A 12,247-nucleotide genomic window follows, 5' to 3' on the forward strand; every position below is an offset into this window, starting at 1 on the left:
CACTCCTTCAACTCATAAACGCACCATGTTTTTGGGGCCGGTAAATTCAACTCAACATACTGAAACTCACGCAAATCAGCTTCCACCGGAGTTGTTCGGACATTTCCACAACCGTAGTAAACAACAAATTTAACTAAATCAGACATGTCGCCTCACCTATACAAAATTCAAAGTCGTCAAAAACTACGAACCAGGATCAACTAAATAAATATTTACTACCGGACCAACTAAAAATATATTTGCTACTACACAACCTAAATAAGTATTTACTACGGGACCAACTAAATATGTACCTAATCTAACTGGCCAGTATGCAAACAAATGTCTGGCCATACCAGGTACCTGCATAAATTAAATCCACTAACATATACTCCGTCCATTTAGAAATGTAAGATGTTTTAGATGCTTACAAAATAGACTAGATACAAACTAAAATAAGTAAACCTACTTACTAAAAATAGACTAGATACAAAGTGGGTGAATCAAAGAAAGTGGTGCAACATCTTACATTTTCAAATAGAGGTAGTAATTAGCAACTTCGCTCATAAAACCCGCACCAGCTCCACCACGTAGCAGCAACACAAGCATCACCACCACGCAGCACTAGGGGTGTAAATGATAGGATAATTTCCGCGCTGAAACCAGCCCTGATTCCATTTTAAGATATCCATATCCGATTTTAAAGAATCCGACATATAAGAATATCCGATTTCGAAGTGGTGCTCCAGATATGGTATAGCATATAGCATGCGATGCGGATTATCCGAAATTTAATTAAGATAATCTGATTTTAAACCGCATAATCCGATTTTCGAGTCAAAAGTCAAAGCCAAATCTCACAAGGTTAGTAGTTACTGAATTATTGAATTCATTTGGCAAGCATATTTAGCTCTAAATTTCTACCAATGCTTGAGTATTAATCGTAAGTTGTGTCTCTTTTTTCTTACTGCAAGGTTAAAAGTTTAAATCCCTCTCAAGATTTACAAAACTATAATACCTATCGATGAGAGCATATATCCGACTATTTTCCTTTCCGGTCCGAGTGAGCCCTATTTCCGCTTCGAATCTGTGGTTCGGTATATCTGCATTCAAATTTAAAATCGGTCATTATCCGCTTCGATTTGAATCTGACAAAAATATATGGAAAATGATATAGTATGAGCAAAATCCGATCTGATCTGTTTACACCCCTACGCAGCACCATTAAAACTCCTCCACAAACTAACCCATTTGTAGATCGGCTTATGTTTCGGAGAAATAGCAAACAAATGGACAACAAATCGATGTAATATGAGAAAAAGCAGAAGCAGAAGCGAGAGAAAACGAGAGAGGAGAGAGTGTTGAGGAAGAAGAGGGTGTCGGCCTGATTTATCGAAGGATGGAAAGAAATCGGGGCCGGCTTCCCCGATAGGCGTCCTTGGATTCCGCCACCCGACCGGCGTGTCGCCTGCCAGGCCGACACCGCTGGCACGCCCTATGGTAAAGTCATGCCTGACATATCCCTTCCAGAAAAGTAGAGCCCGACCAGCTTTATCGGTCGACCGCGCGCGCAGGATTCCACCTTTTCGGGGCAAGATGGAAAGAAATTGGGGCCGGTTTCCCCAATAGGAGTCCTCCGAATTTGTCACCCGATGAGCCTATCACCTTCCAGGCCAGCTTCCCCAATAGGAGTCCTCTGGATTTCGCCTGCCAGGCCGACACTGGCTGACACACCATATTGGTAAAGCCGTGCCTGACAAGTCTCTTTCAGGAAAGGAAAGCAGAGCCCGACCAGCTTTATCAGCCAACCGCGCGTATAGGATTCCACCTTTTTGGGGCATGCTTTCCCAAAAGGTCCCTTCGGGTTCGTCTAGCCCAAACCGGTAATTTTAAAAAGAAAAATTTCAAAATCAAGTACTCCCTCTGATTCAAAAAAAAAAGTGTCGGAAGCCTAATACAAATCCATTTTACATTTAAGCCCTTCTAATCTAAATTAAGGAAAAGAGAAGCACAACGTTTGACAACCTGTGTATCCATGGCCCAGAGCATGTCGAGCACTGATTTGACATTCCAGAGCGAGACAGGGAGCGGGAGAAGGCGTGAGTGACGAAAACCTTTACATGGAACCCAGAGCGGGCGGACTTGGCACCAGATGTTCACCGGAGAGCCACCGATGGCGACCATCTGTGTGGGAGCAAGGAGGTTAACACCGGTGGGATGATTGGGATGGGGAATCAAACCGAGCTGTGGTCTGGGAGGACGACGAACTCACCAGGAATGTCAAAGGAGGGTCAGTGAGGCAAGGGAAGGCTCGAAGCTCCCGAATTGAAGATATTGACCGGCAGCCAAAGTTGGGTATCGGCGAAACTGGAGATGATTTGGAGAGCCCTAGCTCGATTCCTCGCACCAGCACGTAGAGATCAACGAGGGTGAACCTTCCTGTGCTCTTGGATGAACCCGGGGTGGTTGGAAGCGACGGCATGGTCACATTTTTTAGCTCCCTGCCATGGCGACATCTCTCTCCTGCGTGTGAGCGAGAGAGTTCAGGTGCGGAGCGAGAGAAAAAAATCGCGATAGGAATCAGGTCTAATTCCTCTGGTTTCAACCGCTGGCAAAGTGGCAATCAAAGGTTAACACGGAAAATGCTATACACTGAAACCACGAACAAGAAACACAATGGAACAATAATATATATTTCATTCATATTCACCGAAGATGGTGATTTAAAACAACAGTTTTGCATGTCATACACTACACTACTACAACAGTGAACACGAAGATTAAAACTGGAACAGGTAAATAGATCTGGCTCCACTGCTGTTATCAAGTCGGCCAAAAAGAAGCGTCCCTCTGTGTAGGGTATGCGACCCATTCATTCACCATATATGTCTGGTATCCATCGTCGTCAGCTGCCCATCAGTAACAACAGATGCTGTATGCTATCCACGACTATCTGATCCTAAAACTGTGCCTAAACCAGAAAACCATGCCGTCATCATCATCACCGCCACCACTGACTCCAGGTAACTATGTCACTTGCAGTACACACAACATTCTAACTACAGCCTCCAGCGGTTCCATGTATCTACGCCATTTCCACCTGACAACACTAACTACAGCTCCAACTGACAAATCCCTGAGCTTCAGATCCATGCGGCAAAACTAGGGTGGCACCACATTCAGCTCTATACCTCGTTGCCTTGCAGCTTCGGCAATGCTCTCTGTGTTGCTTCCACTGACCTTGCAGGCTGTCAAGTAAGCATGCCATAGCTTGAAGGAGAAGGGGTACACTGATGTTGCCTGCTGGTGGAACCGCTTCACAATCTCTGAGGCCTGTAGTTTCTCCAGGAGACTGGCACCCTCTATCCATACTGATTCTGGCGCAACAGGTACAGCACGGAAGATGGCATTGATCAGAACAGAACTTGCCCAGAACCTGGTGCCCATGGAGGTAGGGTCAGCACCGCTGTAATGCTTAACCACAAATGTACCAACTGACAGGGCTAAGCGGTAGTTTGCAGGAAGGATCTCCATCACCGATTCAACAAAATCAACCAAGTACTTTACTTCTATTTGTTCTGGAAGAAGACACGGGCCATAACACACCTCAAGGACAGAGTTTATCAGAGAAGAATCTGCAGAAGCTGGACCTATAGTGTCATCTATCAACAGCCTAAGCTTATGCTTCTTAACATTCTGGATAAACCTTCGCGACAGCAGTTCCCTCGTGGGTAAGTTCCGACGGTCTGCAATATAACCACTGATCAGGCTTAGCGTAGCTCGAGCTTGAGTGTCTGTACAAGATGATGGTCTCTCTAGAGTGTGAACTGCGGCATGTTCCCTTAAACAGTGCTCATAGCTCTCCCCTTGGGCCAACTTCAATGCTTTGTCCACAGCAACCTGTGCTTCCTGTAGATTGCTCTCTAGCATCCTGTAAAGTGAGAGGTTCAACAACCAATAGACCTGATCTTCTGATGCAGATGGACCGGAACTAACTTCTAGGGTAGAGGCAAGTGATTGTTCTTCAGACACTTCATTACTGACTTCCATTGTACCAACATCAGCTCTACGACAGATATCACCTTCTTTTCCATATTCTTCAAACCAGCGAGTCAGGACCTTTTCAGCCAACTCAATATTGTCTGCCAAAGCATGCTCAGCATATTGATTCCACAGAAACTGAACTCCTTGCACATCTTTAGGCCAATCCATGAGCAACTCATCAAACCCTTTCAGACCAGGACACATGCCAAACTTTCGATATAGCCGAGCTGAGATAAGAAGAATATTAGGGCACCTTGGGTACTCCTTCATATACTTCACCAGCATATCAACAGAAGATTGGAGGCCTTCGATAGCACCAAGACAACTAATGTGGCTAACAGCAAGGAATTGTGCCAGTGTCAGGTAAGACGGATCCCCATTTTTAACAGTCTCATTAATATCTACAGCCATCTTATCAACAGCGCATTTCAATAGTTCAGCAACCTTACATTTGTTATCTACCGTAAGTTCAACAGGATGCCATAGTAACGCATGAGGTAGATCTTTTGGAAATTCTAACTGAACACAAATTTCCTCTGGAAGCTTCCTATAAATTGAGACATATAGGCATGAAATCCAAAATATGCATCGATCAGACACGGTCAAGCAAGAAATGGCATCCGCCAGCAACCTGTCACCAGGGCAGTCAGGACTTGCAGTAGGTAGAATCCCATAAATCCTATAAATAGCCTTCTCTACATTTCCAGACATGCACAGGAAGTAAATCATCTGTAAGAAGATATCTAGGATGAAAGCACTTCTATCTTTCAATTCATTATCAGTATCAGCTGTCATCTGGCAGAGCATGCTCAAAGCATCATTATAAGCATCCAACCGGTCATCAAAGCGTAACCTACTATTAATATACATAAGCCATAATTCATAGGAGTTAACATTGTGTTGCACCTAAAAGAAAAAACACATATCATTAGGTATCAATGACAAAAAAAAAAAAAAGCAAACATGGACCAGATTGGATGTAGACTAAATATGGACAACATGCCTAACCTAATGTAATAATGGGTTAGTCTGGTCAACCAATTATAAATAATTGAGGTAAAAAAACTTAACAAATGGTGGAAACAAAATACAAAGCATCAGTAAAGGTGAACCCAGGCAGTAGCCAACAGACAAGGTAAGGGTATGTTTGGTTCAAGCCCCAACAAGCCCTACCGAACTTTTGGCGCGGCCAATTTTTTGGCAAAGGATTTGACCGCTCTTGGCTCACCCACACATTGGTGAAAAATGCACTGCCGTGCATGGACTGGGCTGGGTTAGCCAAAAAAACTGAACCCAACCAAACAGCAACCAAAAGTCACGGGTGTGCCAACTTGTTGGCGGGGTTAGCTTTGGCTCAAAAGCAAACATACCCCAAAAAGGATCTATGTAGCCAATGTATCCTACTGTGATAATCGGTACAGCATGATGAATTTAAGTGGCAAGATATTGATAAATGGTGTACCGCATGGGAAAACATGTCATCTTTCCCAAGTCCTTCATCCTTTTGATAGTAAATATGAAGATAAAACACCCAGAGGATAACTGTGCTTGGATCTGCCTCAATGGAGCGTGCAAGAAGTAAAAGAGCCTACAGAATGTATGTTCAGAATTAGAGCTAAGCTGAGTAGCTGATAACAAAATAAATCCAATTCATGTTTGATTGTGTAACTGTAACATGTCGCTAAGCAGAAGCAATACAATGATCACCTTTAGCCTGTCAGGTTTGTTTACTTTTCCACAATATAAACCAAGTGCAGCCTCTAAGAATAGTTCGACATCGACAGATCCCTGTACAATCTTATTCTACAGAACAAAAGGTTAAATAAAAACTAATCAAAATATAAGCAGATCAGAGAGCAATGAACTAGTAAAAGATTCAAAGGAAAGTGTCATGTCATTAAATGTGAAAAGAAATGCAAGTGAATAAGACTGGACATCGTCAACAGCAGGTTGAATGTTTTTTGTCAACTGTTGATTAACTTTCCAAAGAATTTTAATTGCCAATCTTTTTGTAGGGGGTAGCATGAAAAGGGTGTGATATAAGCAAGCAACTACTCCAGAATAAGAGCTAATTCAACACTCTAAAAGGGAACACGAGAAAGTGATGAGCAGCAAATTTCTAAGAGTAAGTTTAGTGTTTGGAACCAGATACTGATATATATGGCACTTCCGCTGATGCCGTCATAGTGGAGATACAGATGGACTTTACCCATTACCCACCTTCCTACTATCCAGCATCCGAAGATTTGATAGCTGTCTGTTCCTTTCAAAATCTGCAACCGAACCATCACCAGCTTGTAAGAATGGTGCATCTGATGGAAGTACTCTCTGAACTGATAGAGGTAAAGGAAAGGAAGCGCAAAACCCCCTTTGCCAATACTGCCAAATACTGCTGGCCAAGACTGACTGCATCAAGTTCAGATCAGCTCGAATAAGATTGGAACCAACACGATATGTTGGTACAGGCAGAATATGCTGAAGCAGATCATAAGGACTCCGGCCTGCATATATTTAATCCAGGTATTAATGACGAACCTCTTCACCAAGCACAATGTTATGAAAGGCATATACATGTATTTTAAATTAAGTATTAAGAGGATATAATGATTGCACATAAAACAACCTGAAACACAGGGCACAGCATGGTTTGTGTGCTTTGGCTTTCTCCAAGCATGGTTCTCAACATGCTGCCATTGGCACTCTTCGTCATTGCATTTTCCTCGAAGCTCGAACATGCAGAAGGGCCAGAAGGGATCAATCCCACTGCGTGTCAAATCCTTATCGTTTGGAGCTGTTGAGACCATCTTCCCATTCTCCCCAGCACGGTCTTGTATCATATATGGCACACTTACTGCTGCTTCAGATGCTACATCACTGGTTGCAGAATCATTTATAAAATCTGAAGCCTCCTTACGAAAGGTGTGAAATGCCCACTTGATGTGTCTAGCAGCATTTTGTGGAGCTGAAGAAGGACAAATGAGATAATCCACACTTGATGGCATGCATAACTCTCTAAGAGAGGAAACGTTGTCTTCAGGTTCACAGTTTCCCATGGAAGGAGCATTACTAGAATTAGATAGCCCAGCCATCTTTTCAACACAATCAGCGTCATCATTTGCAAGCTCCACTGTACCTACGCAATACAGTATCATTAATTCATTATGCAGATAGTATACATGCAGTGTAGAAAGGTATTGACATGTGAACCGGACACTAGTGGTACTCAAGAATATGCCCAGCAGTTAGTTACTTCAATTGCATGCACTCCCAAAATGCATGGGATTTAGATAAACCAATAGAAGTTCAACATAGAGAAAAGAATAGCAATGTGATTTTACTGAATTCATTGTTGTAACAGAGTACTAAATTTTCATATCATGCGGGTATATGAAAAGCCTCAGCGCATCATCATAGTTACCACAAAGAAAACTGATGCTTGATTAACTTAACAGCAAAAGGATGCAACGCCTATCATTGCATGACGACAATCCTTCAACACATAAATAGGCCATCATTAAGAGGACAGCATATGGCAATAATAGAAAATAGGAATATGAATTACTTGGATAGAAATGTGAACCTTCAGCATTTGCCATAACAATATCATCTGCTTCCTGTAACTGAAGTTCAACATGTGCAGATTGCTTGTCTTGTTCCATCTCCGCTGCTTTTCCAACAGCAAGTTCTTCAGTGACTTCTACAGAGTTATTGAGACACGATTTCATCCCAAATCTTTTCACCAATCTGGATCTCAAAGAAGCCTCTAAAAGCTCATAGTCCTGTGTGCTATCACCAGAAGGCTGTCTGTTCTCCAAATATACTTGTATAGTTTCCTCCATGTGATTCTCCGGATTTGAAGTGCACTCTGATCTAGCCCGCTTAGGACGGAACAGAAGGTCATCCTCCCTGTACTCTGAAGGTGTGCTGTTAGCATGGACAGTACTCACAAATTTTGGATCAGCGATGCTGACAGCAAGCTCATCACCATAGCGCGAACGAGCCTCATGCTTATCTACTGGCTGTTGAGGAAGTTCATCCAGGTATGGACTGCTAGACCTACCACCCTGAATCTCAGGCATTTGACCATCTGCATGAAACTGAGAATTGAGTCCTGATGGCATTACAAGGCCATGTCCAGCATTCTGAATATTTAAGCACTGCACCATAGAAGAATTTTCAGCAATTAAACCATGGACTTGTGCAGAGCAAATCTCTCTTTTTCTACGAAGAATGGCGCATCTTTCATTGGCCTCAATTAAATTTCTTTGTGCTTTACGATACGCTCTGAGAGCCTCTCTTTCTTCAACTTCGCATTTCCGCCTTAGCTCCTGAGCATCATCCAATTCCCTCTCTTGGAGTTCCTCCATCTCGAACAGAGAGACCAATGTTGTGTTCTGACCTCCTTTACCTATCTGGCCAACATGGTTCAAGAGATCGGCATTCTGGCAAAATAAGAATGGCACAATGATAAGTTACTCTTAAGTTGGGTAGTTATAGAAAGATTATGATCATCAACATATGGGCATTAAACATAAAATGAATTCACAATGTTTAGAAGAAATTATCCAGGCAATTGTCAAATAAATAACAGTAGCTGCAACTACAATGGATTAAATTTTCAGTGACATCATGGAAGGTTATATACAAATTCAGAAAGTATGTTTTAATTTTATCTGCATATTACAGACATCAAGCTTAAAAAAGAGAGACAAACCCAAGCATTTGCTAACCTTCTTTTACAAGCATTTACTAAGCTTTATTAACGGGTTAGATGCATGTCCAATTAAACAACAAAAACTATCAGTTTCATATAGTGGGAGTGACAAACTAGCACAAAGATGTTGCTTACATTCCTTTCACTTTAATCATTTAAGGGAAACAAATATAGTCGATTTTCTATTATTAATGAGAACACATCTGTATAAAAGAATATATATATCATATTACTTCAGTTATAGCAACCAGCTAAATACCACCGGTTCCAAAAGGAAAAGACTCAAGCTGATTAGGAATTATGAGTACATTTCAAGGTTCCATGCAATAAGAAACAGCAATAGAAGAGAACATAGCAAGGATAAATTAATGCTGAACCAACCTTCATTCCAGGCTGCAAGTGTGGCCTCTCATTTGACACGGTAGTGTCAACAGGCTTTACATGTTGCCCATCCGACGTTGAAATCATATGATCATTGCCATGATTAGATGACCTTTCTATATCAACCCCTGTTCGTACAGAAGTAACAGGAACCAAAGCACTAGTATCTTCAGCCATAGATTGGTCGGTAGTAAATGGTGGCGCTGAAGGCTTGCCAAGATATTCAGCTGTGGCATGGTTGCCCCCATCCTGTATAACCATGTCGTGACTTTTGGATGGCAGAAGGTTCTTAGCAATACCACTAGGATACGTTTGATCCGAGAGTTCTGTTGTGGCAGCCTGTTCTGTTTCATTAACAGTACAGTTCATGGTAATTTCATTTTCAATGTGATCGGTCCTTCCGGCAGATATTAAATTGTCATTTCCCAATGAACTTCCAGTTGGTACCAGTGTTACCAAATCACCACTTGCTTGGTTGTTAATGCCTTGCTGATTGGGCTTAAGCCTTTTAGCTGGTCTATCATCATGCCCAAAGAGGCCATCAGGGTGAACACATCCACCACTGTTGGAAGCTTCAAAGCCGATCTTCTCCAAGGGCGGCCTTATCTGATCACTGGAGAAGTTGGCATCCTTCACTAAACCAGGTGAGATGGGCCTTTTCTGAACTTTTAACTCATTTTCTCTAGCAGCGATTTTATGACGCAAACTTTCCAGCTTATCATCTGCTGAGTTTACTCCTGCACCATTCCCATCCTTCTGGGTAGACTTGAGAGGAGTAGCTTGACGAATCGGTGGCTCTCTTCTAGAGAAGGTAGCACTTGAGCCCCTGCCTGCCCCTGTATTTCTGAGTGTGTGAGGATTAGCAGACCATTTCGCAGATCCCACATTTGCAGCATGGGTCTTCTGTTGGGGTGCTTCCTCTCTCATAATTCTAGTCTGCATAGTAATCCCTGTTTTAAGTGCAACCTGTGAGCTGGCTTTCGTGCTCTTGCTTCTATATTGCTTTGCCATTCCAGAGTCGGTCTCACTATCCTCATCAGAAAAACTGATCACAAGGTTATCAGTCGAGACAGGCTTCATCCAGGCAAGATTACGATTGGTCCCGAGTTTGAACTGCCCTTGGTTTCCCCTCAAGGTCTTCTTATAGCCTGGAGCAACTGATTTCTGAGGAAGAGTACTTGAGATACTCAAACTGCTACTGCCTGGAAAATCAAAAGTAGAAGCCAAGACAAGGAGTTCAGCCAAGAGAACATCCTTCCAGGAAAGGAAAAAATTATCAGGTGCAAGTAACTGCAACGGATTTTACCTTTCACAGGGAAAGTTGCCGATGCCCCTTGAGCAGCAGCATGCGCCAGTTTCGCAGCATTGGATAGAGCCGTCAGCTTAGATTGCAGAGCCTGCTCACAGCGATTGGATAAACACAATAAGCTATAAATGCCCGCCACAAAGCTACATGCAAAGGTGGTGAATGCACAATCGAGTACAGAGTATGTCATATACGCAAGGAAATCAGTACGGTGAGTACGCAAATACGCACATAGACAAAGAGAATAAACTTCACTAGGGTCACAGGACCATCGATCAATTCACGGTACCATCCTGACCAAATCTGTCAACAGCCGCTTGGTAATAGCGACGGAACACACAATTCACAACAAGTTGTTTACTCGTACAGCTTCAATTAAGTACCAGAACCTAGGCAGTTGTAACTGTAAATCGGTACTTTGCCTGTACAGCTAAAATTAAGTAGCGACACAACTTAAGACAGCTCCAACAAAGTAGCAGTACACAACTTAGGACACAGTTTCAACTAGTAAGTAGCAGGACAGCTCCAACTACAACTTAGAACAGCTCCAACCATAACCCCAGAAGCACATCACATCACATCACGCCCGTGTCAAAAACCCTACTCCTGTTCCAACAACCGAGCGATAATAAAGTCGTGATACCAACAGCTGCTGCTATATCTCAGCGCCCTCCCCCAATCAGCAGCACGGCACGCGGCCGTAATCCCATCCGTCCTACTACGGACGAGGCGACGAAGCACATCACGGCGTAAACATGTCGGCTACTCCAAGCCGGAGCAGGTCAAACCCTACCCGGGCCGAGTCCAAAGGGGCAGCTGCCTACTAGGGCGAAGCTGCAGCTGATGCTACTTCCACTTCACCGCCAACGGCGCGGAACCCCCCCCCCCCCCCCCCCGCCAGGCGCGAGCAGCTAGATCCGAGGCGCGCGCGAGAAGCGACGTGGATTGGGGGTCTCACCTCGTCGTCGGAGGGGCCGGAGGAGACCTCGCCCTCCTCGCGCACCCTGGCCGCCGCCATCCTGGCGGGCGCCGACGCCGACGCCGGCGGCGCGGGAGCGGGAGCGGGCTGGGAGGGCGACGGGGAGCTAGGGTTCGGCGCGGCGGCGGGTCGCGGGCCCGACATGGAGAGGAGAGGAGGAGGCGCTTAGCGGGTTGCGGGTTTCCGCCGTGCTCGCCTCGTCTTTGTAGCCAGCCGCCAAAAGTCGAGAGGAGGGCGGAGACGGAGACACTGCCAGGTGGGCCCCGCTGGACAGCGGACGCGGAGTCCACACGTGGGGACTGCTGGCTCTGGCCCGTTCGCTGTGATGGCCGTGGGGGTTTCGCGGAACCTTCTGGGCAGACGAACGAGGCTTCGTGGCCGTCGGATCGTCATCACCACCGGCCAGATCATCTTCGTCCTAAGTTGAGCATACGGCCGACTTGATTTTGGCAATGACAAAGCTGGTTCACCAAGTTTTGCCATATAGGGGATGTGTTTGGTTTGTGTCTCACTCACTCAGAGCAAATTTTGGTAAACTTGGCTCGGTGGTTAGCTGATCCTATCAAAAGAGCGATGGTATCCAGCATTCTCGCACAAGTTTTACTACCCAAAATGGGTAAGAAAATGCATAGCAGAGGTGACCGAATTAAATGGGCGTTACAAAACCAGTGAGATTTCTACAAATGGCACTGGTGGATGATGATGGATTTTGCAAATGATCCGATGGAAATATTGGTAGTATATCAACGTGTATGCGGACAATAATTATCTGTGTCTCGTCGCAAAACTGGTTGCCAAATCTTGCCAAAGAAGGGCTGCGTTTTGGTTTGTGTCTCATTCAGAG

The 12,247-nt window shown here is 44.3% G+C and overlaps 1 protein-coding gene across 4 annotated transcripts; it reads right to left on the reverse strand.

Annotated features, from left to right (window-relative positions):
• Positions 1 to 2,656: 2,656 nt before the first annotated feature.
• LOC127299226 (uncharacterized) lies at positions 2,657 to 11,570 on the reverse strand. 4 transcript variants are annotated; one of them, XM_051329159.2, is made up of 9 exons: positions 11,383 to 11,569; positions 10,425 to 10,515; positions 9,119 to 10,320; positions 7,604 to 8,465; positions 6,647 to 7,150; positions 6,244 to 6,524; positions 5,731 to 5,826; positions 5,486 to 5,611; positions 2,657 to 4,929 (listed from the first exon to the last, which is right to left on the reverse strand). In XM_051329159.2, the coding sequence occupies exons 1-9, from the start codon at positions 11,545 to 11,547 to the stop codon at positions 3,142 to 3,144; spliced, it is 5,115 nt and encodes a 1,704-aa protein (XP_051185119.1). In that variant the 5' UTR covers positions 11,548 to 11,569; the 3' UTR covers positions 2,657 to 3,141. The 4 variants fall into 4 exon arrangements, with proteins under 4 accessions (XP_051185119.1, XP_051185118.1, XP_051185117.1 ...); XM_051329158.2 differs by having other exon boundaries at positions 6,647 to 7,156; XM_051329157.2 differs by having other exon boundaries at positions 6,647 to 7,156; positions 7,586 to 8,465.
• Positions 11,571 to 12,247: the final 677 nt, after the last annotated feature.

Source organism: Lolium perenne, chromosome 5, assembly GCF_019359855.2.
Source record: "Lolium perenne isolate Kyuss_39 chromosome 5, Kyuss_2.0, whole genome shotgun sequence".
NCBI classification, from domain to species: domain Eukaryota; kingdom Viridiplantae; phylum Streptophyta; class Magnoliopsida; order Poales; family Poaceae; genus Lolium; species Lolium perenne.